General features: G+C 57.9%; 1 protein-coding gene and 1 pseudogene across 5 annotated transcripts; both read left to right on the top strand.

Moving 5' to 3' along the window:
- Positions 1-82: 82 nt before the first annotated feature.
- MAP2K2 (mitogen-activated protein kinase kinase 2) lies at positions 83-21841 on the top strand. 5 transcript variants are annotated; one of them, XM_073220465.1, is made up of 12 exons: positions 244-467; positions 2179-2282; positions 4520-4730; positions 9258-9404; positions 13864-13941; positions 14605-14656; positions 14745-14869; positions 15459-15672; positions 17327-17391; positions 18717-18778; positions 19900-19945; positions 20772-20972. In XM_073220465.1, exons 3-12 carry the CDS (start codon positions 4719-4721, stop codon positions 20955-20957), a joined length of 987 nt encoding a protein of 328 aa, XP_073076566.1. In that variant the 5' UTR covers positions 244-467; positions 2179-2282; positions 4520-4718; the 3' UTR covers positions 20958-20972. The 5 variants fall into 5 exon arrangements, 4 of the variants coding, with proteins under 4 accessions (XP_073076565.1, XP_073076564.1, XP_036874423.1 ...); XM_073220464.1 differs by lacking the exon at positions 2179-2282 and having other exon boundaries at positions 83-467; positions 14745-14806; XR_005061360.2 differs by lacking the exons at positions 2179-2282; positions 20772-20972 and adding an exon at positions 18135-18429 and having other exon boundaries at positions 91-467.
- LOC108385047 (alpha-ketoglutarate dehydrogenase component 4 pseudogene) lies at positions 2291-4502 on the top strand (annotated as a pseudogene).
- Positions 21842-24196: the final 2355 nt, after the last annotated feature.

Below are 24196 nucleotides of genomic sequence, written 5' to 3'. Positions count from 1 at the left end.
CGTCGCGGCGAGGGGCGTGCCCGGAGCGACTCCCGGCGTTGTCTCTCGCGAGAGGCCGGCCCGCGGTCTCGCCGCCCGCTCTCCCCGCCCTCGGCTTTCCCGGCGTCCGCTGCAGCGTCAGTCTCTGTCGGGCCTCGGCGGCGGCGGTGGCTGCGGCAGCGGCGGTGGCTGCGGCAGCGGCGGCTCTTCGGCCTCAGCCCAGTGCCCTCGGCGCCCCCCGACCCTGGTCCGCAGCGCCGCTCACCCTCGTCGCCCCAGCACAGGCCTAGGCCGCGGCCACAGCCCCGGGCTCGCATCGGCGCCGCCCGCTCCCGGCCCGCTCCCTATGGGCCCCGGTTAGAGGCGCCGCCGCCGCCGCCGGCCCGCGGAGCCCCGATGCTGGCCCGTAGGAAGCCGGTGCTGCCGGCGCTCACCATCAACCCCGCCATCGCCGAAGGCCCGTCCCCCACCAGCGAGGGCGCCTCCGAGTGAGTGGGCTGGGCTGGGGCGGGGAGGGGACGGGTGGGGGGGGGTCCCTGAGTGGGGAGGGAGACCTTGTATTCTGCAGACGGGAATAGGATACCCTGAATAGTGAGGTCGAGGGGGAGGGGGCCCCTGAGGGGAGAGGATGGCATGAGGGGTCCCTGAGCACCGAGGTCGGAGGAGAGGGGGTCCTCAGTGGTGAAATCGGCGTGAGGGGACCCCGAGTGGAGAGGTCAGGGGAGAGAGGACTCCTGAGAGGGGAGAACGGGGGTGAGGAGGCCCTGAACAGCCAGATGGGGGAGGGCGTCCTTGGCTAGTGAAATCAGATTGAAGGAGGGATCTTGCCAGGCGGGATGAGGTGAGTGCTTGAGTAGTGAGTGAACCAGGGCAACGGGAGGCCCCTGCAGGGAAAAGACCGGGTGTGGGGCCCCCGAGGAGTGAATCCAGGGTGTGAGGGGAGAGGGAGGGTTCCTGAGAGCAGCATGGGTCTGCAAGTCCTAGTTCTGAAGTTGGAGGGAGGGAGCCCCTATGTAGTGAGGTCAGAGTATAGGGCCCTGGTGGGGAGAAGGAGGTGAGGAGAGTTCCTGAGTGGTGAGGACAGATTGAGGGGTCTTGGGGAGGGTCCCTGTGGGGAGAGAACAGGGTTGAGGGTGGTCCCTGAATAGCGGATCAGAGTAGGGGGAGGGGATTTGTTGAGGTGAGCTGGGTCCCTGAGAGATGAGTACGGGGGTGGGGGTCTCTGAGAAGTGAGGGTCTCTGGGAATGGGGAGAGGGAGCCTGAGAGACTTAAAAGGGCAGATGAGAAGATGCTGCTAGTGGAGGTTGGGGTGGAGCCACTGAGGCTGGGGAAGCAGGGCCAGAGGAGGATTTGGAAGGGCGGGGTGTAAGGAGAAATGTGAGCAGTGGAGGAAAGAAGTGGGGGGTGGGGGCTCTCTTGACCGCTGAGGGCAGATGAGCAGAGGTGTTGAATGAAATAAATAAGCAAAGCCTGGGTGGCTGGTGCCATGTGGGCAGTTTGAGGCCATTGAGGGGGACAGGAGACTTGGGGAGATACAGAGAAAGGAGCATCGGGTGATGGATGGGGTTATCGGATGGTGGGATCATATTGTGTGAGGGGCACGTGCTGTGAAGTCACACGAGGGTGACAGCTTGGCCCCAGATGCCAAAGCCTAGCAGGACTGTCCTCGAGGCTCCTGGCTGAGGTCTGTTTACTGTGCTTGTGGTGTGACCAGGAGAACCAGGTATCGGGGCGAATGGCATGTTTGAGGCCTCCCAAACTGGATAAAAGAGAATCTTGATGCACATGTGTGCACGGTTAACATCTTCCTGTCTCTGAGCCTGCAACTCAATGTGGGGCCATGTTCCTTATTTTTAAAAAGCCACTCCTCATTCATCTCACAGGAGAGCCCCTGCTTCATGTTTTCTTCTCTCCCATGTGATTTCTGATTTTCATCCCCGCAAGAATTCCCCTGGTAGAGAAAGCCAGCCATTGGAATTCCAGGGGTTTTTTAATAACCACAGTTGTGTTGCCATTGCATTTAAAGTGGATTAATCAGCTGACTCCAGAATGCATTTAGGTGTCAGAGGGTAGCCCTGGAGACCTTGCAGGGTCTGGCCTCAAAAGCTGCCTCTTGGATCCTGCAGGAAGGAATGGTGTCCTGTACCCTCATTCCTCAGCCTGCCTGCCTCCCTTCGTCCCCACCTCTTTGTCACCAGGCATTCAGCGGGCACCTGCTAGGGGCCATGTGCGCAGGCTTTCAGTCAGGAAGGACACGGGATTGATTCCAGCCATTGCCACTTCCTTGCACTGTGACCCTCAGGCAAGTGAACCTCTTTGAGCCTGTTCTCCCGTGTGGGCTGGGACTAGGAGAGACCCTCCCAGGAGGATTTGAGAATTGAGAATGAGATGGTATTGAAAGCCCTACTCTGGGCTCAGGAGGTGGCACCTAGCCCCCTGCCTTCGAGCGTCCCCTTTGCAGCACCAGCTCAGGTGACATTGCCCAGTGGCATCTGTCCCACTCTCCATAATTGTCTTATCACCTGTGCACCTCTTCTGTGCTGCTTTAAGTTGTAGGTCAGTCATGGTCGAACTTGGGGATCAGAAGGTTCCGGAAAGAACTCCAGTCTCCTCCTCCATCCCCTACTCCCATCCCACCTGTGAGGTCTCCCTGAGGAGGGCAGTCAACCTTGGATTTAAAGACCCTCAGGAATTGGTGGCTGAGGACTTCCCAAAATGGCCCATCCTCCTCTAGAGACTTTTCTTAGAGCTGCACCCACTGTCTTGGTCCACCAGTCCGTGGCCATAGCCAGCACGTGAAATGTGGTTATCCAAATTCAGAGGAGCTGTAAGTGTAACGTGCATTCCAGATTTCAAAGGCTTAACATGAAAAAAGTCCATATTCATTCATTTGTTTATACTGATTATACCTTGAATGTTTGTGTTTTTGATGAGTTAAGCCAAATACATTAAAATTTCACCTGTTTTTTTTTTTCTTTTAACCATGACTGGAAAATTTTTAGTGGCACACATGGCTCTGATCTTACTTGTTTTGAGCAGCACTGGGTTAGTCCTTGTGTGTGCTGAGCTAAAGTCTACCTGCTGTTATAGGGATCTGCTTTTTTCTCCAGGATTTGGTTCAAAGTCAAGGCATTAGTGACAAGAGCTTATTGTCAGATTTCCCTTGGCTGTTCCTTGAATCACCCAATAAGGTGCAGTGTAGATGGTGGTTTTTTTAATAACTGGGTCCAGGAACGTGTGTGCACGTAAGTGCCTAATGTTTACAGTGGTAGTCAGGATACAAGAACATGCTGGTTGGGCAGAATGCCTGTGCTGTTTCAGCCATGCCTCGCCTCTCCCCCTCGTGGGCCTAGAGTAACTCACATAAAGATTTGTGGGCTAGCTGCCCACAACTCCTGTTATCGCTGCGGCTCGCCAGCGCCCAGAAGCTGCCCCTTCTCGGGGCTCATGATGGGCAGCAAGATGGCGTCTGCCAGCAGGGTCGTTCAGGTAGTCAAGCCACATACCTCACTAATAAGGTTCCCTGACAGAAGAGAGAATCCTGAACCCAATGTATCAGAAGTTTTGAGATCAACAGGACTGCCATCTCCCTCTTCTTCGATTCCACAGCATTCTAAGGGAAGTAAATCACCATGCTGGCCGATGCAGCAGGGTCCACCAGACACAGCAGAAGTAATAAAAACGTTACCCCAGAAATACAGAAGGAAACTTGTGTCTCAAGAAGAAATTGAATTTATCCAACATGGAGCTCCAGAATAATCACTGACAGTGTGGCTGCTGTTTGTCATCAGACAAAAGAATAGTCTTTACAATAAAGGACTTCCAAAATGACAAATGAGAAGTCATATATTAAACAATTTTAATACGTATTCTGTAAAAAAAAAATGAAATAGAGAAAATTTAGATGGACACTTGTAGCTCCTAATTTATGTATCTTGGTCAGCTTTTCCACAAGCTTACCTAATTGTTTATGTACTTTATCTTTATTAAAGTATACATTTTAAAATGTTAAAAAAAAAAAAGACTTGTAGGCTGCAGCTTCTGTCTTCTGCCCAGTGGTTCTTGATTTTTGCTCTGAGTCTGTTCATGAGATGTTGGCCCTTCTGTCCTGAAAGGCAGGCGTCCTGGCCTGGGCCTTCACTCGCCTGACCCCCCCCATCTCGCCTCCCCCATTCCCTCATCTCCTGGTGGGGTCTGGAGCCCTGGTACCAGAAAGAGGACCCCTGGGTCTAATACCAGAGCCAGTGAGCCAGAGCCAGTCCCGAGGTCTCGAAGTCCCCCAGCCTTCGTGGGGGGAGAGGTGGTGTCCTCAGTTCTGGGAGCCAGGCTTCCCTCCCGGTCAGCCGCGTGTCCACAGGGGATCTTGTCTGCTAGATCGTAACAGGCGCGCCTCAAGTGCCAGAATCGGGCCTGATTTCATCTCTGGCCGCACACCTGGGGCCAGCCATGTAGCGACCGCACAGTCACCCTGACCGGGGCCGAGTCATCTGCTCCAGCTGGCGCCCGCTTTGCTAACCCTTGCCCTTGGGGTCTCTGCAGAGCCAACTTGGTGGACCTCCAGAAGAAGCTAGAGGAGCTAGAACTCGATGAGCAGCAGAAGAAGCGGCTAGAAGCTTTCCTCACCCAGAAGGCCAAGGTCGGGGAGCTCAAGGATGATGACTTCGAGCGGATCTCAGAGCTGGGAGCTGGGAACGGCGGGGTGGTCACCAAGGTCCAGCATAGACCTTCGGGCCTCATCATGGCAAGGAAGGTGAGAGGCGGCCGGCAGCAGAGTGGTGGTGGGGGCAGCTTGTGGTGGGGGCAGGTGCCCCCGGAAACGGGGGAGTCGGCTGAAAGGTTCAGGGCTCTGCTTTCCGCTTGGCTCCGGGTCTGAGGCCCTGCCCGCAGGCTGCGAGTTAGGAGGCGGTGGTGCTCGCCTGCCTCGGTCACATCTTCCTTCTGATCCTGACCTCTGCCTTCTGGAGCTTCTTAAATTCAGATTCTCAGAAATGTCCAGACTGTTCATAGACTGGCGTGAGAAAGGCGACCCGCGGAGTTTGGGGGAAGGAAGGAGGAGGGCCAGGCCCCCTTAGAGCTGGCATCACCCTGACCTCACAGCCAGGAGGAAGCACTGCAGACCCAGGTGGCCCTGCTGCTGGCTCCATGGCCACAGTGAGAGGGTCCCTTGGCAGTGAGGCGGGGGTGGGGGTGAAGGGGAGAGAGACTTTAAGGAATTGGCTCATGCCATTGTGGGGCCTGGCGAGTCTGAAATCTGCGGGACAGGCTTGGAGGTTGGGGCATAGGGGCTGGACACCTGCCTGGAGGCAGAAGTCCCTCTTCTTTGGGAAACTTTAGTCTTTTCTCTGAAAGCCTCCAAGTGATAAGGGAAAGTCATCGATTTCATTCAAAGTCTGATGACTTCCATGTTAAGTCCCATCTAAAAAAAAATACCTCACAGTGACACCCAGGCTGGTTGGTGTTTGACCAAACAGCTGGGTACCGTGCCTGACCAGATGGACACATGAAATCAAGCTTCACCTCATCTTTCAGTGTAAACCATGGTGCCACGAAGTCCCGAGCCTCCCTCATCTGGCCATCGTGGCAGTACAGCCTCCCTACTGAGCGTGCCAGAATTATCCCTGCGAGGCGCAGAGAATGGAGGAGGATGTGACCATTCGGGGACAGCAGCTCCTATGCACATGACCAGGGGAACTTTGTATGGCAAATCATCTAGTTCACACAAGCATGTTTTTTCACACAGAGAGAGCCGCCTCTCTCTGGAAGCCCATTGTCCTGCAGTTCCCTAGTCATACTCTGGGATCCCAAGCGCCCCATGCCAGGGTGGCTCTGGGCAGGCCCCGGCGTTCCCTGGAGCAGTGCACCTGGTTCCTGCAGGAATTTAGCACTGCAGCTACTTCTCCTGCCTCCAGAACACCACCCTCCCTCCTGAAACCTATTTCTGTCCCCATACTGCAGGCAGCCTTTTTAAAACCAGAACAGCCCCAGAAATCTCTTCTTTCCCATCACCCAGCCCCAGAAATCTCTGATCATCTCCCATAACCCAAAGCCTGGGGAATGAAAAAGCAGACAGCGACAGGGGCACTTGAGAACAGAGTGCTGGTCAGAGCTTGTGTCAGGGACCGAGGGCTCTCAGGCCAGCCTGGGAGTCTTCCTGGTGGCCACCAACAGGCCGTGAGGTCAATGTGAGTCCAGGAGTTTGTCTACAACTTGATGAAAGCCTTCAAAGTAAAATTTAGGAGTTTAAAACTGGACGGGGGTGGGACGCAGGTGAGTTCTTCACCTCCTTACAGTGCAGTCCTGGTGTCAGTGTCCTGGATTTGTGCTGTCCTTCGGGCATGTGAGACACCGCCGTCGGCGAAGGGTACACAGCTGCTGCTCCTGCATCTCTCCTGTGATCTACAGCTCTTTCAGAATGAACAGTTGAAATAGGTCCACATGACTGGAGAAAGGGGACCCCGGATTCTGTTGCCTGTAGAGTGTACACAGACTCCGGCTGTGGGTACCTAATGGCCTCGCCCAGCACAGTGTCAGAGCAGGTGCCTCCAGACACTGGGTGAGCACCCTGAACAGGGGGGCTGTATCACTAGCTGTCTTGGGGGTCAGGACTGTAACTCCATGGTGACCTGGGAGCCCTTGGCCAGACTGGCGGGAGGTGGGGGGAACACCTGCTGAGGGCACAGATGGGAAAATTGACGGGCACCACGGTTTTTAAGAAGCAGTGGCCTCGGTCCTTTCACTGCCCTCAGTGGACTCCCAAACACCCCGGGTGTGAACTGCACACCTTACCAGTGTGTCAATTTACCAGATCTCCAAAGCGGCCTGCCCACAGGGCAGAGGGGAGTGGGCTGGGTGGAGCTTCCAGAAGGCCTGTGCAGAGCCTGCTCTGGGGGCCAGCAGCCTTTGTTGCCCACGTCCCCCTGTCCCTGTGACAGGCAGAGGACTCTCCTAACCAGTTGTACGAGGGGGCAGAGCAGTTATGTATGACCTGAGCAGGCTGGTCCCAACTTCTGCAGTCACCCCTGTTCATAAATGTGTTCCAACTCCTGCGTCCTTCCGAGAACCCTGGGAGCAAAGCCTGTGCATCCCTCGGGCCAGCAGAGGCCTCAGAGGGGGGCACGTTTCCTACGCACACGGGCTCCCTTGACATCCTTGTTCTCCCAGCAAAGGGATGTGCTGTTGGCTTCACGTGTACGTTCCCGCCGCCTCACTTGTTTGTATGCTTATGGGACCTTCCGGAGGCCACCTGTTGTACTGGCTGCTGTCTGTGAAGTGATCGCTCTGGGTCAAAGCTAGTGCTGAAACACTGATGCATGTTCTCATTTAAATGGAACAGCAGCTCCATTTCACAGATGAGAAAGCTGAGGCCGAGCAGTGTGGGTCTGAATTGGGTGTGAACCCTGTTGAGTCTGCCCTTTGCAGTCCACCCTGACCTGGTGGACACTGTCAGGGCTTCGTCCCCAGAATCCATTCTCCTCTCCAGTTTGTGTCTCCCATGCCCGTTCTGACTCAGACCCGTTCTGCAGTGGAAACTGCCCTGAACTCCTAGAGGGGTTTGGTGACTCGTTTCAGCCACCAGGACCATTCCTGTTTAATCAGTTATTGGGGCTCACATGACCCTGGTGGTCGTGTGGAAAGAGCATGGGCTTTGGCGTTCCGTGGACCCAGCCCTGATCCAGACTTGACCACTCCCCACCCGTTCCCCCGAGAGCATAACGTGTCGGAACCTGAACTTGATTGTCAGCGCAATGGGGACAGTTACCCCGGCTCCCCCAGAATCGTCATCAAGGAAAATCACAACACACGTGCCCAGGAATGTGCCTCTTGCCTCCCATTCCTGCTCTTTCCCCGCACTCCCTTGGCGGCTCCTAGTCGATCCAGAAGGCTTGCTTTACAAGCCCCACACCCTGTGCCTCCCTGGCACCCCTGGTGCTTTGTCCTCTCAGGGGCAGTTTTGGTCCTTCTGTCTAAATGCCCACCCCCACCTTGTCCATGTGGCTGACTCCCACCTGCCTCCAGGCCCAGATCACCTCTCCGTGACTTCTCTGCTGGGGCGCCTCCTCAGGCAGCAGGATCGTCTGCACCTCTTGCCCTCCTGACATGTGTCTCCTAGCAGAGCCATCTTTGCCATCTTTCTCCCTGTCACTGGCCTGGCACGTAACAGACTCCATGCGAACATCCGTAGAATTGATGGTGATCAGTTTTAGATCCCTGTGACCTGGCTCCTGTCTGTCAGGCAGTTGGAAATACACCTTTTTCCTATCTTATCACAATGGCTGGAGCCACTGGGATTCCAAATAGCCAAGACGGAGCCCCACAGCCTCGGCTCTTTCTGCTGGGCAGTGGTCTTGGCTCGTTTGGGGTGTGCAGTTGGGAGTTGCTCTTGGTGTGTTTTGTCAGCTTTTCTGCATCTCTCCAGATGATCTTTTGGTTTCCCGTCTTCTGAACTGTTATGCTAAAGTTGGCAACAGTCCTGTCTGCTTACTTGAACTCAAGTGGAAGGGCAGCTGGGATCTTCAGGTGGTGACCAGAGGTTCTCTCTGCCTTGTCTCTAGCCTGGAGGTGGGGCGTCCCGGCCTGGGACCTGGGAAAGGCTGGCACTTTCCCACTGTAGTCCCCCTGTAACTAAGTGAAAAGGTTTGCTCCACTGCAGTTTCTTTTTAAACAGCTTTACTGAGATGTGATTCACGTACTGTACAATCTACCTCTTAGAGTACAAAATTCAGTTTTTTAGTATACTTGCAGCGTTGTGCATCTATCATCATCGTCAATTTTAGAACATTTTCATTACCCCAAAAAGACCTGGGACCCATGAGCAGTCACTTTCCACTCCCCTCTCCAGGCCCTGGCACCCGTGGACCAACTTTCTGTCTGGATTTGCCTGTTCTGGGCATGACTGTATGGCCCTGTGTGTCTGGCATCTCCTGCTGAGCACCGCGTGTTCAGGGTCTATCACGTGGCGTGTGTCCATGCTCCACTCCTTCTCGTGGCTGAGTAATATTCCACTGTGTGGATGGACCACAATCGTTTACCCATCATCTGTTGGTGGATCCTGGGTAGCATGCATGTTCTACTTGCTGTGAGCCACGCTCTCATGAACACACGTGTGCAGGTCTGTGTGTGGGCATGTGTTCTTAGTTCTCTCAGGTAGGTACATAGGAATAGATTGCTCACGGGGCTTTGAGTGCTGTCCTGAGCACATCACGAACAAAGGGCCGAAGCCCCCACTTCCTGGTGCGCCACAGAGGCCTGGTTTGGAGCCCATCCCTTTCCCTCGCAGTTGATTCACCTGGAGATCAAGCCGGCCATCCGGAACCAGATCATCCGAGAGCTACAGGTGCTGCACGAGTGTAACTCGCCGTACATCGTGGGCTTCTACGGGGCCTTCTACAGCGACGGGGAGATCAGCATCTGCATGGAGCACATGGTGAGCGCTGCGCCGTCCACGGGGTCACGTGGGACAAGGGCAGCCCGTGACCCTCCAGGACCCTTCCTTAGGGGCAACAGCCAACTTTGCTGAGGGGATCCTTCCGGGGCTGTTCCCTGCCTGTCAATCTTCTAAACCCCAGACACCCTCCTTCCTACTTCATTCTTTCAGTGGGTCCATGGGGGAAACAGCTCCTGTGGGCACAGAGCGCTGCCCCCGTCATCTTCCCCACTGTCTAGTATTCCAGCAGCCACGGATGCCAGTGGGATAGCTTACCACACACTCATGGGCGGACGCCGAGGCTGTCCCCAGGCCCTGCTGCCTTGTGTGTCCCCAGCCCTGTGCGGACACGCCTAGGAGATAAAGTCCTACAGGTTGGATCACTGTGCAGGGGTAAATGCCATCAAAAATTGGATCGGTGTTTCCAAGCACCATTGCAGTCCAGGGAGCTGTCAGAAAGGCAGGACCCGGGTTCACACCCCAGCACATGTCTGTGCCCCAAGAGGCTCTGGTGTGGAGCGCAGACACTTGTCTTTTTTAAAGCCACCATGGTTGGTCCTCACGCTCCCCCTCATTAAGAAACTGGTCTCTAAGCTCAGAGCTGGGTGGGATTGGGTGTAATGAAAGCAGAAGTGGTCAGAGCTGCAGGCGTGGGAGGAAACGCTGCCGACCCTCTGCTGAGCCGTGACCAGCAGGTATGGAGCTGCCGGCTGCCCTGCCATCCCAGCTCAGGTCCTCCGGGCCCTTGCAAAACCCAGGGTGCGGGAGGCTTTAGGCACAGTGGCTTCGGTTATAGCTTGCAAACGACTACCTCCTCTGACAGTTTTGTAATGAAGGCAGGAAACGAATTTGAGCAAGCGCCCGCGAGGAAGGCAGTGTAACAGTGCCCTTGGGGTGGGGCCCCCACCCCCTACCCTGCCCCTCGCTAGCTGCGGGATCCATACTAGGCAGCTGCACTTTGGAGCCCCTGTCCTCACCTGGAGAGAGGGACCGGGTCTGCCACCTGCCCAGGTCACTGCAGATGAGAATCAAAGATGGGAAGTCGCTCTGTCATCCGGGGGGCCTCCCTGGTGCTGCAGTTTCTCCGTCCTCCCCGGTGCCCATGGCCTCTTCTCCCTGCTCTCCTGAACATCGTGGGAGTTCCAGGGCGTCTCCTCCCCTTTCTGAACATGGAGCGTCCCAGCTCAAGCTTCGGGTTCCTGTGTGAGGCTCCTGGGAACCAGGGGGAGCATGCTAGTAGTTCTCTTTATTGTGCTCATCCTTTTAAACTTCCTAGGTCAGTTTTTGTTTGCTTTTATAAGGAGCACAGGAAGACAGTAAAATGGGCGTGTAACACACAAATAAGGGTTCGCGTGCTCAGGTGAGGCCTGCACCCTGCTTCCTACTGATAGTATTTACTATCCACAAAACTTGGGGGCCACTGATTTTAGGGTTTGGGATGAGCAGTCAGGGGGTTTGCTCTGGGTGAGGGAGGCGTGAGGAGACAAAGAAACATGAAAACAACAGAAGGGGGGCCCTCTGCCCGGCCACACCACACCTCCCAGTGTCTCCATGTTGAGGAATCCCCACCTGGAACCGAGCCGTGTGTGCACAGGTTTCCTGTTTTGGGGACATTTCTGCTTGGTTCCCTCGGTGCCACGGTGGGGATGTTCCTGCCATGGTGGTTGAGGTGGGCACCCTTTCACAACATGACTGGGCAGGATTCTCACACCTTCACCTGCAAAGCCGAGGGAGACGGTAGTGCCACCTCTCAACCAGTGTGCGGCCGAGGCAAGCTGACCCCTGCCTGGCGTCAGGAGCAGTGCGTGGGACACACGCACACTGAGTAATGTCAGTCCTTGCCATTGTTGCTGCAGCCGCTTCCCCATATTTTCATGTGCCATTCATTTCCCGTTCTGCACAGTCAGGTGACCCCCCTACCTGGCCAACAGCCCCACTCTGTCAGACTGTTCCCCAATAAAGGGTGAGGTTTCTTTATGCAGATTCATGGGGAAATGGGCTCTTGGTCCCATTGGTAGATTGCAGCTCTAGCTTTGGAGAACAGACCTCCGTCGCTCAGCAGCCCACATATACCGCAAACGGCCAGACGTTACCTGGATAGCTCAAGTTGACGCCTCAGGCCAAGAAACAGCAGAGCTGGCAGTTTCCCAGTGGCCTGACTTTGCACCAGGGAAAACTGGGGAGCAGCCCACCGGTCTCCCGGAGGCACCCCTGGGTATTTCTTGGGCTCTAGTCAAACGCGCTGCAGAAGGTCCTCCCCAGTTCCATGATAGGGAAAGCTCAGATGCATGCGTCAGTAAGTGGGGGCATAGAATGATGCCAGGTCACTTTGCAGCGGAGAAATAAAACCAGCACATACATGCAGAGGGAGAAAATCCCCAAGGAGGAAATAAGTATGTCATGAGCCCACTTATATATGTTTTTGAGACTCTTTCCCTGTGCATATGGATGCATATGCAAAGGCACAGAAGGATCTGGAAGAATCTAAGTCACACTTCAAGGGAGGCAAATGGAAGTGCTGGGGTATCAGTGTGTATCTACATTTGAATTTTTTAGGAGAAAATTGCACCCAGGCTCTACTTGCTTAATCAAAGGGCAACTTCAAGACCCACGTGTGCAAAACGAAAGTGTACAAGCATGCAGAGGGAGGGAATGGGGGCCAAGAGGTGGTGATCCCTTGTGTACCACATCCTGTCCACGTGACCTGAGTGAATTGCTTGCCTTCTCCTTAGCTGGAGACCAGGGGTCTCACCTGGGGGCGAGCCTGCTCCTGGGGGCCACAGAGCCACATCTGGGGACACCTGTGGTTTTCACAACTGGGGGATCTCCTGGCATCAAGCAGGTAGGGCCCAGGGAGGCTGCTCAGCACCCACAGTGCCCAGGATGGCTCCCCAGAGAGTAACCCAGCCCGAAGTCAGCTGTGCAGAGGGGAGTGCCCCTGCCCTAGAGAGAACAGTGCTGTGTGCATCACATTCGTTTTGAGCTGACACTCAAGACCCCAACCTGGCGCCTGGCCCGCTGCAGCCTCCTGGTAATTGTTCTCCCGGACGTCCACATTCAGCACACGTATGGCAGCTCTGAAGGGTTCAGAGTGACAGGAGCTGTGTTGGGAAGCCGGGGTTACAGCAGGATTTAAGGTCGGTGATAAACCGCAAGACAAGAACGGAAGTGATTGCCGCAGGCCCTGCAGGCGGAGCGGGGCTGGGCCGGGCACCCTGGCCAGACTAGCCTCACCAGAATGCCTGGTCCTGTGGGTTCCCCCTCAGGCATGCCGCGCTCCGCACGCGCACGTGTCCTTCTCCCTCAGTCTGGAGCCAGTTCAGAGTCCAGCACAGGTTCCCAAAGCTTCAGAGCGTGTTGGGTCTTCTAGAACTGCCCGGCCGTGGCCTTCCTAATCAGGCACCCCCCAGACTGCGGGCTTCTCCCCTGCACCGGGCGAAGCGAGGGCATCCTGAGGAGGCCATGGGGCTGTTGCAGCCCCCGAGCAGCCAGGCAGAGAACACTTGGCTGCAGGCCCCCCACCTCACCCCCGAGCCTTCCCTTCCAGTTCCCATCTGGAGTGGGGAGGAGACCCCAGCAGGCTCCCGACTCAGTGAGTCCGCCCCGGGGGCCTGGGGGCCTGTGTCCTCGGGGCTCCACCTCTAATGAGGTGCCCCGGGCCGGAGCTGGCGACACTGGGCTTTAGGCTCCCGATTGCTGCTGGGTGACCTGGCGCGAGACACTGGATTGTCAGGTGGATTTGGGGCCACACCCTGGTGGGGTGGCGGGTCATCTGGAATGACCTATGTCAGGTCCTTTATAGGACATGCCCGTGCACAGCAGACAACCTATGACAAGGCCTCAAGGCTGGGGAGGAGGTATCGCTTCATCCCCAGGGAGCCCTGCGCCTTTGGGCAGGAGGTCCCTTTGTCCAGGACCAGGGACTCAAGAGAAGCATGCAGGCAGTTGGCGTGACCCCATGGCCTCCATGCCCTCTCCTTTTCCTGCTCAGATCTGCTGCCACATTCTGTGTTTGGAACCTGGGTCCCAGGAACCAGTGGTCTGCTGGGTTCATTTGCAACCGCTCTGCTGGCCAGCTTGGTGGCCTGGCCAGGCAGGCCTCGTGGCACGCTGCTCCGTGGCTCTGCTCCGCCTGCTGCTGCCGTGGCAACCCCTGAAAGGCTGAGTCACGCCGACCAGCCGCGGGCCTCAGTTCCGGGAAGGATGGGCTGCCTGGGAGCACTGGGCATCCTTTCTCGTCCATAGCTGGGCCAGCCTCTTGGCTGGCAGGTCGGGTCTGGCTGCGGTCAGGCCTCCTTGTGCTGTGGAGGAAATGGAGCTCCAGCTCTCGGGGAACCCAGGAAGTGCCTGGTTTTACACCTACCACTTCAGTGTCCCCTGAGCACCCCGGTATGGCTGTTGGCTCGGTCTGGCCAGCTGCTCAGTCTGGCTGTCCTCGTCTCTCCTGCACCACCCCTAGGACGGCGGCTCTCTGGACCAGGTGTTGAAAGAAGCCAAGAGAATTCCCGAGGAGATCCTGGGCAAGGTCAGCATCGCGGTAAGTGTGCGGGCCTGCCCCGGGCTGCTGTGCCCCTGCTCCAGCCCCCTTCCTTACGGCCTGGGGTGGAGGAGCCCCTGGACGCCAGTGGTGGGAGTTAGTAGCCCCCTTATCCCACAAAGAGTTGTCATAAAATCGGGATGATGCTTCCCGGTCACATAACAGGCGTTGGGTTGCCTGAGATGCTGGTGGTGTGGCCCCAGGCACATGGTGTCCCATGTGACCTCACCTGGTGTGCCCTCTCTGGGTGAAACAGCCACCTGTCGGCGGTCCTAGCACGGCCCTGGCTCCGGAGCACTGAGCAGGTGACGCCAGTTTGGCTGGCACAGCTTCCAAGGCAGGGCCACCAGGCCAGACACTCAGCCCTACACCAGGACCTTGGGCCTTGTCTCCACTTCCCTGGGCCCGCGCCCTCCTCCTCTAAGACTGAGGGGCTCGCAGTGTCGGCCCTGGGCAGTGTGTGAGACCAGGGGAGCTGGGTGTCCACCACCAACATGGGGGTCACAGCCACCCCTTAGCCACCTTGCTCACCCCTGCCTGAAGTAGGGTCCCTGAGCTTGTCCCAGATGCCATGGCCACTCAGGTCTGGTCTGAAGGCCTGTCCAGAGGAGAGACCCCCTCCCAGCACGGCCCTGCTGACCCCCACCCTGTGGCCTCTCACAGGTCCTGCGGGGCTTGGCGTATCTCCGGGAAAAGCACCAGATCATGCACCGAGGTAGGCCCGACAGGCTTACCCCCTCGGGCGGCCAGGGCAGGCGGACCGGACCCCCAGAGGGCCTCACCCCTGAGGGCTCTGCTTTCAGACGTGAAACCGTCGAACATCCTCGTCAACTCCCGAGGGGAGATCAAGCTGTGCGATTTTGGGGTGAGCGGGCAACTCATTGACTCAATGGCCAACTCCTTCGTGGGAACGCGGTCCTACATGTCTGTAAGTCCATCTGGACGCGTGTAGACGCCATGCTCTATCCCCAGCCGCTCCCAACAGCTCTTCCCTGTTTTCCAGAAGCCTGTACTTCCCCATAATAGACTTTCTGCTTTTGCTGGATTTCTCCTTTCCCTCCAAGTTCCATTTCCTGTCATCTCACTGCTCAGGTCTTTCTCTCTCAGGAGATGCCTGCCTGGTCCCTTCCCCCTGGCACCAGGAGAGCAGTTTCTGAGCCAGGAAACTAGCCCTCGGGTATTTCAGGAAATGTCTGGGTGGCCTTAGGGGCAGATTCTGAGAAGTCCATGGGAACTGTCATGAAAAGGGAGGCGCTCCCGCCCTCTCTCTGGAAAGGTCCTTTTCCAAAAGTGCTAAGAATTTGGGCTTTGGGAGGCTTCCGTATCCCTAGGCGCATGAAGGGAGGAGGGGCAATTGCTTTCCTTCCATTGCTTGGTCCCTGCAGGGGCAGCAGGGGCCGGGGTGGCAGTGCTGCAGGGGGAACAACAGAGATGCCATCTCCCCGGCCAGCGCTTGCTCTCGGGTTCCGCCTCCCACCCATCTCCTGGGCGTGTCTTCCCTCCATCTCGCCCAACAGCCAGAGCGGTTGCAAGGTACTCACTACTCCGTGCAGTCAGACATCTGGAGCATGGGCCTGTCCCTGGTGGAGCTGTCCATCGGAAGGTACCCCATCCCCCCACCAGATGCCAAGGAGCTGGAAGCCATATTTGGCCGGCCCATGGTCGATGGGGCGGAAGGAGAGCCACACAGCATCTCGCCACGGCCGAGACCCCCCGGACGCCCCATCAGCGGTATGGCCTGAGTCTGAGACTCCCGCCTTGGTCGGGCAGGGGCCCACACAGGGGACGCCTTGCTAGGGACAACAGCTGCTTCCCCTCTAGCCCCACTGGGCACCAGCTGTCCGCGGGTCGTGCTAACTGTGGTCAGCAGGCCTTGTGTGGCCCTGAGAGTCGGGACAGCACTGTGAGCAGCGGCCCAAACCTGTCCTGTCTGGGCAGCTGCACCTGTTGTTGCCAGCTGGCGGGATCCGGAAACTGCTGAGCCAAGCTGTTGGTTGGCTGTTTTTTCCAACATGTTATCAAGAAAACGTTCAAACATACAGAAAAGTCAGAAGGAGTGCCCGCGAACACTGCTAGACCCACAGCCTAGATGCTGCTGTGTGGGGGCCGGGCCTTCCAGGGAGCCCCAAAATTGAAAAGAACCTGACTCAGAACTTCCTTGGGTGGCTTGTTGGAGCCGCCCAACACACACACACAGCCCAGTGTGGGCAGGGGCAGGGGGCTCGGCGGCCCTGGGGACAGCTGGGTCCCAGGGAGCACTCGTGCCTGGTGCAGCTGCCTGTGGGGGTTCAGGCTGATGCTTCGGCCATGGTCAGGGGCCCGGGGGAGAGTCAAAGCCTGGGGTGTAGCTAGGAAGCAGCACTTCAGGTTCTGTAGCTTTTTTTTTTTAAGTCAAGTGATAGGAAGGGAATGGCATTAAATGAGAGTCCAAAGGCTCGTGCAGGGGTGATGGTGGGTCTGTTTGTGTGACAGCACCTTCATTGAGGTCGAGTTCACACACCATATGATTTCCTCGTGTACATCCCGAGGTGTACAGCTCAGTACCTATCGTCATCAAAGTGCACATCACTTCTGTCTAGTTCTAGAACATTCCACAACCCGAAAAGAAACCCCATCCCCATTAGCAGTCACTCCCCAGCGTGACACCCACAAATCTACATTCTGTCTGTGGATTTGCCTGTTCTGGGCATTTCCTAGCCATGGGGTCACACACCCTGTGGCCCTGTGTGTCTGGCGTCTCTCACCCAGTGCTGTGTGTTGGGGTCCATCCGTGTTGTGGCACATGTCAGGGCTGCCCTCCTTTTCATCGTTGTGTAATATTCCCCATGTGGTCGCACCTTCCCGCAGGGAGGAGCCACGGCCTGTGCCGGGCCACCTCCACCTGCCAGCCCCTCCCCCAGGCACTGCTAGAATGCCCGTTTCAGGACAGCAGACAGAAGGCAGGAGTCCAGCTGCTGGACTTGGACCTGGCCAGCCATCTTTCCTGGGTGGCATTTAAGGCCCGATGCCATCTCTACCCACAGCTCCGGGCAGGGTCACGCTGCTTTTGGTCAGCGGTCACCCCCCCCCTCCAGCCCTGCCTGTGCGCCAGAAAGCAGGGGCTGTGAGTTCGGCACAATCTGGAAGCACCATGCCAAGTGTGTGACTTCTCAGAAAATGCTCCTGTTCATCTGGGCTGTGTTTTGTTTAACTCAGCAGAGGTGCAGAAGAGAAGTCACTTTCCCAGGGAGGCAAGCTCAGGTCGGAGGAGTCTCTGCTTTAGGCCCACATGGGCAGGTGGGGAGAGGGGTGCTCGGCTGCGTTCAGCATGATCAGACCTGACGCCCAATGGAAGCGCAGCGGCCGCCAGCCTGTCTCACCCCTTCTCTGTGTCTCCCTCGGGCAGGTCACGGGATGGACAGCCGGCCGGCCATGGCTATCTTCGAGCTGCTGGACTATATTGTGAATGAGGTGTGTACCTGAAGCCTCCGGCATGTCTTCACACAGGCAGATCTAAGCTCTTCCTGCTGGAATATGTTAGCAGAAAGAAGCAAATTAATGCGCACACTGGGTTTCACTGCCAGCGGGTGGGGCATTGGGAATGTTCTCAGTGGTCGGCTGTCAGGTGTAAACATACGTGGCCTTACTTCCTGGATTCTGCACAAGTCTACCCCTCCCCAAGGGGAATTGATGTTTGTACAGGTATGAAGTCGACCACAGTTCCCCTGTAGCCCGCCGCCACCCTCCTTCCCCCGCCTGCCCCAGGGCCAGGGAGCCAGGGGCCTCCTTGAGCTCTGTGCCCCAGTGTCTTTCTCTGAGCACCATGGAGTCACTGTGCATGAAGTCATGAATAACCCCACTTCCTTGGGGAAAGTTTGGGCAACCCACTGCTCTGGGATGGAGGCACAGAACGCCTGGAAGGGCCCAGCCAGGGAGCCGGTATCCTGAATATTTCCACTGTACTGATGAGTAGGTGGAGGCAGCAGGATGAGCAGCCTCCATAGAGGCCTGCAGCTGGGATGGGGCAGGGCAGGCCCCAACCCCCAAGCCCGCCCTCAGCAGGGCCTAGGCAGCCTCCCTGGCTGGAGTCAGGGCAGAGAAATGTGGCAGCTGAGCAGTTTGCGGCCCCAGGGTTGGGTGTCGAGGTGAACAGGATCTGTGGCTCCAAACAGGGCAGGTGGCTCTGGTGACACAGCTCTCCCTTCCCCTGGCAGCGACGCCCTGGCCCATCACACACGTCCTCCCAGGGAGGCTGCCAGCACCTCCCACCCCTGAAGAGAAGAAGGCCCTGTGGGCTTCGCCAGGACAGTCCGCCTGCTGCCTCGCCTGCCAGTGCACACGCTCATACCCACCCATTCATGCTCCTCAGCCTGCCCCACGTTCAGACCCAAACCTCTGGAAGTAGCTGCCCTGCAATGGTCCAGACCCTTAGCCCATCCGGCCCCCAAAGGGAAGTGGCCTGGGTGGCGTGACACGTGGTCAGGAATGCCCACCCTTGTCCATAAGAGGGTGAGCCCTGCTCTGCTCCCCTCTATAGAGCTGCCAGAGAACCCCCTGGAAGCCAGACCCGGTTGGTAGGATGGGCAGCAGGGCCTGTTGGAGAAGCTGCTGGAAGGAAGGGTGGGTGCTGCCCACCTCCATCAAGGCGAAGGGCCTGGGGCCAGGAGAGGTGCATTCACGGGTCCCCGAAAAGCACCATGCTGGCCTCAAACGTGTGCAGGGCCGGGAGGCAGCTTCTCTGATTCCAAAACCCTCCTTGAGCAGCTGACCCCCCACCCGTCTGTTCTCTCCCACAGCCACCTCCCAAGCTGCCCAGCGGCATTTTCACCCAGGACTTCCAGGAGTTTGTAAATAAATGGTAAGGTGCCATGGCCTCCAGCAGGTCTCAGTGTGGCCGGGCCAGGTGCCAGGCCGTCAGAAGCCCCACCTGCCTCGGGGGATGGGCCGCCCACTCCCTCGCCCTCGCCCTAGATGTGCTGTTCCTGGCCTGGGCCGGGCCACTCTGCTAGGCCTGCGGTCAGGAATGCCAGGTGGATGGCAGCACCTGGCGGGACACCTGGAGCTCACCTGAGAAGCCAGATCCCCTTGCCGAGACTGCTGAGTCAGTGTCCAGCTGCTGTCCCCAGCTTGTCCCCAGAGCCCAGAGTGAACCAGGATTTCAGGCTCTCTGGAAGTAATGCTATTCCCACCTTGCCTTCTGCCAGCAGGCACCTCAGTTTCCTAATCCCTCAAGCTCTGTAACCCACCAGCTTCCCAACAAGCCACCTGAGCTGGTTTCTGGGAGGGGCCAACTGGTCTTGAGCAGGAGGGAGGGGCTGGGGCTGCCCACTTAGCTTTAGGCCGTCCTGCGTGTCGGGACAAGTGGGTGCTGCCACCCCAGCCACTGCCTGGGGACTGCCTAGCTCACCGCCGCGAACGCCCGTGGTGGTGAAGGCGCTGCTGGCCCTTTACACGACTTCTGGCCTCATGGTGCAGCGTAAACCCAGTGATCCGTGTAAATGTTTTCATACCCACGCAAGAGGTTTCCTTTGTGTGTGAACAGCTAGCACTCAACCTAGGCTGCTGTAAGCAGCTGCTTTTAGGCAGTTCTGCTTTTTCAAAGGAAAAAGCTCCATTTTTACATCTAAACTCCCAAATTTGGGGTTTTCATTAGCAGTGTAGCTGTTGTCGCTGAGCCCTTGATGGCAGGGGCAGGGGTTTCCCAGCGTCTGTCCCTTTCCCTGTTGTCCTGGCCTCAGACCTGCACCCCTCTCTCCCTCCCCATGCGTCCTGCCCGCACCAAAGGGCAGCGGTGGGGCCTCTCACCCCTGGGGACCAGACAGCAAAGGGACAGCAGAATGCACTCTCCTGCCCTCGCCCTGCCCAGGCTCTGATGGGCAGGGCCCAGGGACGGGCTGCCCGGTCACAGCTCAAAACACAGGTCCGCATGGCCACCAACTGACTGTCCCATCTTGTCTGCCATCCTTTCGTCCTCTGCAGCCTGATTAAGAACCCAGCAGAGCGAGCCGATCTGAAGATGCTCATGGTAAGAGATGCCAGCCTGCCACCCAGGGCCTCTTCCTCCTCCTCACCCCTTGCCAGCCCCTGGAGTGGGTTCAGCTGGAGACCCCAGTGTGCCTGCCTTATCCATTAGTGTAGGCCATACGGCCCCTGCCAGGGGCCACCAGGGCCCAGCTGTGCCTGGGTTTGGTGTGTTTCTGGACAATGGGCTTTAAGCCTTCTGGGGCTCGTCAGCATCTCCACAGGTCAGGGAGGCCATGGGCTTGTTACCCCTTCTTTAAATCTAAGTAATTGGGCCATGCCAGGCAGAGAGTCCCTGTGCCCCTGCCTGAGGACCAGCCTCTGCTGTCCACCTCAGGGCCTTTGCACAGGACGGTCCTCCCTGGGGATCGCCACCTCTTCTTGTGCTGCCTGCTCCCTGAAGGCCCTGTGCACCTTGTGCAACCCCATGTGTCCTGGTGGCAGTTACACTTGCTGTGGTCAGGGTAGAAAGCCGGGCCTGGAGTGCCATGTTGGAAGGGGTTGCATGTGCTTGGTTCTTTCTGGAAACTCCTTATTGTGTCTGACATAGGTTTTCCAGTAACCTGTGTTAGAGAAATTTGTGGTGTAGGCGCAGACACAAATTGGTGCTCATTATAAAATACACAGGCACGTGGAATAGAGAGCCGCGTTCACGTTGAATCCCCCCACGCGCCGCACCCCCCAGCTCTCCAGGTCCACGCTGTTAGGGGAAACCTGCCAGATCTCTCTGCCCAAGTCAGGTTGTCTGAGGCTGGGAGCTGACACCGTAACTGCCCCCTGGTGCCCCAAGCCACAGGCGTCCTTTCACCTTGGGTGCTTTGCCCCCTCAGCCTGCACAGACCTCTAGGAAGAGGAGGATGGCCTCACCTCCCCCAGCCTGCTGCAGAGGTGACAGTGGAGCCTCTGGGCCTTGGTGGGCCTTGCTGTCCCTTGGAGAGATGCCCTCCCCTGCACACCCCTGCATCTGCTCACCCCCCCCAGCTCCCCCAGACGAGGGACCTCTGGTGCTCTGCTGACCCACGTGGGATGGTGTGGGTGCTCCCTGGGGTGGCAGTCGACATCACTTGAAACGGAGTAGAATACACAGTTCTGCCCTTCAGCCACCCCAGCCGTATCTTGAGGGCTTCAGGGCCTCATGCACTGGGGCTGCCATACTGGACAGGACGTGTAGGGACCTTACTGTCATCACAGAGTCTGCTGTTCAGAGCAGAGGATGTTACTGGGGGTGGGGAAGTCGTGCCCCCAGGGGACACTGGGCCATGCTGAAGATACCTGTGCTTGTCACGCTGGGGGTGCTCACTCCCCACAGAGCCGCAGGGGACACCTGGGCTCACGTGAGCAAGGCGCAGTGCCCCCCTGTCCTGAGCACGTCCTCGGTGAAGCGGGACGGGCGCTTTACACTCCCGGTTTTTGGCTTTTCATCCCAGAGGGCCTGGCAAGGCTGAGCAGAAGGCTGGCCCCCCCCTCCTGCTTGCAGATCCCAGGGCCAGCCTGCTCACAGGGCCCCTCTTCCCCTTTCAGAACCACACCTTCATCAAACGGTCCGAGGCGGAAGAAGTCGATTTTGCCGGCTGGTTGTGTAAAACGCTGCGGCTGAACCAGCCCAGCACGCCCACACGCGCTGCCGTGTGACGCCGGGTGGCAGGGTCCGGCAGGTGGCCTGCCCATGCCGTGCCCCTCCTGCCAGGAGAGACCAGCTCCCCCCCACCCCTCGCCGCCCCCCGTCCTCCACGGAGCGGCGCGCACTCGTCTGAACATTGAACGTCCTCACGCCTGTCACAGCCATGTGGCCCTCTGGTCTCAGAAAGGGTGACGTGGCAGTATTGTGTTCTCAGAACCTGCTTACTTAGGTTTAAAAAACCCAAACAAAACCGCGAAAGAGAAGCAAACATGTCCGTCATACTTCTGGTCCATTTGTTCTTTGGGTGGGAATGCTTCCCGCGGGGCAGCTGAGCCCCGAGCTGACCAGGCCACCGAGAAGTGGGGTGGCATCAGGCGTGGGCTCCGCTTTGACGGGTAGGCAGACAAGTCCCCCTCCTTGCACTTCTTCGTGTCGCGCTGCCCCCTTTGGGGTGGTCCAGTGGCGAGGAGCAGTCACGCATTGGGTACCCTGGCGCCCATCCCCCAGCCACTTCTGCCTCTTGTCCTGCAGCCTGGGACAGCGCCCCTGCCTGTGCCCGGGACAGCGTGAGCTGCCCCCCGGGAGGGATCTTCCTCTCCTCCTGTGCTTCATGGTTCCCCGAGGCAGCCGAGCTGACGACACTCGGCTCGACAGAAAGGAAATGTTGGGTTTCCAAGCTGTCGATGTGGTTGAAAACCCCAGCAGATCCAGCAGATAAGGCCCCGGGCGCCCCCACGCCTCCCAGCCGACAGATGTGGGCGGGTGGCTCTCTGTGTCAGCTCTGCTCACCCAGCGAATCGCAAGTGACTGCCCAAGGCCCGTCCCCCTTTCAGGCCCTCTAACCCGTCCTCCGCAGCTGGTTGGAAATGAGACGATGGGGCTGAGGCCATATCTGTTGGGATGTCCAGCCAGGCCTTCTGCTGGGGTCTATATGTGGCCCAAGGCCCAGAAACCAGCCTTGCTGCTTTCCGGGCTGAGCCGCCTCGGCCAGAGGAGGCCGCCTCTGGGCCGCCAGGCAGTAGGAAGTGGTGGAGGGCAGGCTGCTCGTAAGGCTCCCTCTCTGAGCTCCCTGAAGATGTGAAGCTCTGAGCAAACCCCTCGGTACTTCCTGGAGGCCTGAAGCAAGCTGATATTTATCTATGGCAAATTGCAGGGGAAGGCAGGGCTGGGGCCTGGTGCAAGCTTCTGGAGAAGGCACAGCTGAAAGCAGGGGCTTGTGGCCCTCTGGGAACTGCTGGATCCTTTTCCTTTTAGGGAGGCCCTTCTAGTCTCCTGTAGTTTTTTTCTGTGGACAGCAAAGGAGACAACGTGGCAGCTCCTTCAGCCAGCTTCAGGTTCCTACCAGTTCCGAGGGTCCCCACATTCTCACCTGATTTAGAAAACAGTAAAAAGGCAACTGAGAGGAAGGTGTCGCTCCGTGGGTGCCTGAGCTTCCTCAGGGATGGCCAGCCCAGGTGAACCAGGACCCAGCATATGGGTCTGAGGGAGCCTGGCGCTGGTGGCACCTCCCGTGCACCCCTGCTGGCAGCAGGCTAAGCAGGGAGAACTGGGAATCAGTAGGGGAGGCGGGCGGGCCCACAAGCAGGAGGGTGGGGAGAGGTGTAGGTGCCCCCGCAGGGCCATCAGTCGAGGCTGGCTGCCCACTGGCTGCCTTGTGTGCTGGTCTGTGGCTCTCACCAGATTCCTTGGCACCTCAGGAAAGGACTGGAATGAAGCTGGGCCCTTGGCCTCCCACTCTTGAGCCAGAACCAGGCTCCAGGAAAGCAGGGAGCATGCCAGAGCCTTTGAGGCCTGGCGCAAGTGTGTCTGCACTGACCCCTCACGTCCCCAGGTGTCCCCCTCAAACCCCATCCCCCGCAAACACCCCCAGACTTGGCCCCACTAACCCGGCGCCCTAGGCACCGCAGGGTCAGCCCCTGTCCAGGCCTGGCGGCTCCCTCCCATCCAGCCAGGGGCAGCCACACGCAGACCTGGGACACCACCTTGCATCCCAGCAACCTGGGTGTAGCTCCTCGTCATAGAGGGCAGGCTCTCAGTGAAACGCATGATGGTTGTCGCTTTGGGGGGGTCTCCTGACATGGCTCTGGAAAAAAAACCCAGGCGGCCTGTGCACAACTGTGTTCGGGGGCTCTGTGGACACGCAGCTCCCGGGACCCACAATGCCCTTCAGTCCGACCTCAGCAAAGGTAGGGGAAGGACCTGGTGCCCCTGAGAATCCTGTGTTGGGTGTTCTTTGGTTTGTGGGTTTTTCTTTTGTTTTTTGTGGGGCACTTGGTTTGAAAGAAGAAAGTATTTTCATCATATTATAAAGAGCACTTCACCCAGAACTCCATACCCCCATGTCCCCGGGGTCCTTACCGTGTGCTTGTGCCTCAGTCCTGAGCAGCTCAGCCGACAGCCTGTTGGGACCACCCAGTGCAAAAGATGCCCCCCCTCCATGAGCAGCACAGCCCCCTGCCCCCAGCCAGGCAGGGTGTGTGAAGGATGGGGCAGGATTCATCTGCATATGCTATTCATTGGGCTCCGGGCCACCGCCTGCCCCTCATCCCATGGGGTTCTCACACCCCGTCGCACCGGTCCTGGGAAGGGCTGCTCTCCCCCGCTTGTAAGGGAAATGCTCCCGGTGGAGCTGGG

Source organism: Manis javanica, chromosome 13 (assembly GCF_040802235.1).
Source record: "Manis javanica isolate MJ-LG chromosome 13, MJ_LKY, whole genome shotgun sequence".
Lineage (NCBI taxonomy): Eukaryota > Metazoa > Chordata > Mammalia > Pholidota > Manidae > Manis > Manis javanica.
This window is presented reverse-complemented; position numbering and strand designations above follow the sequence as displayed.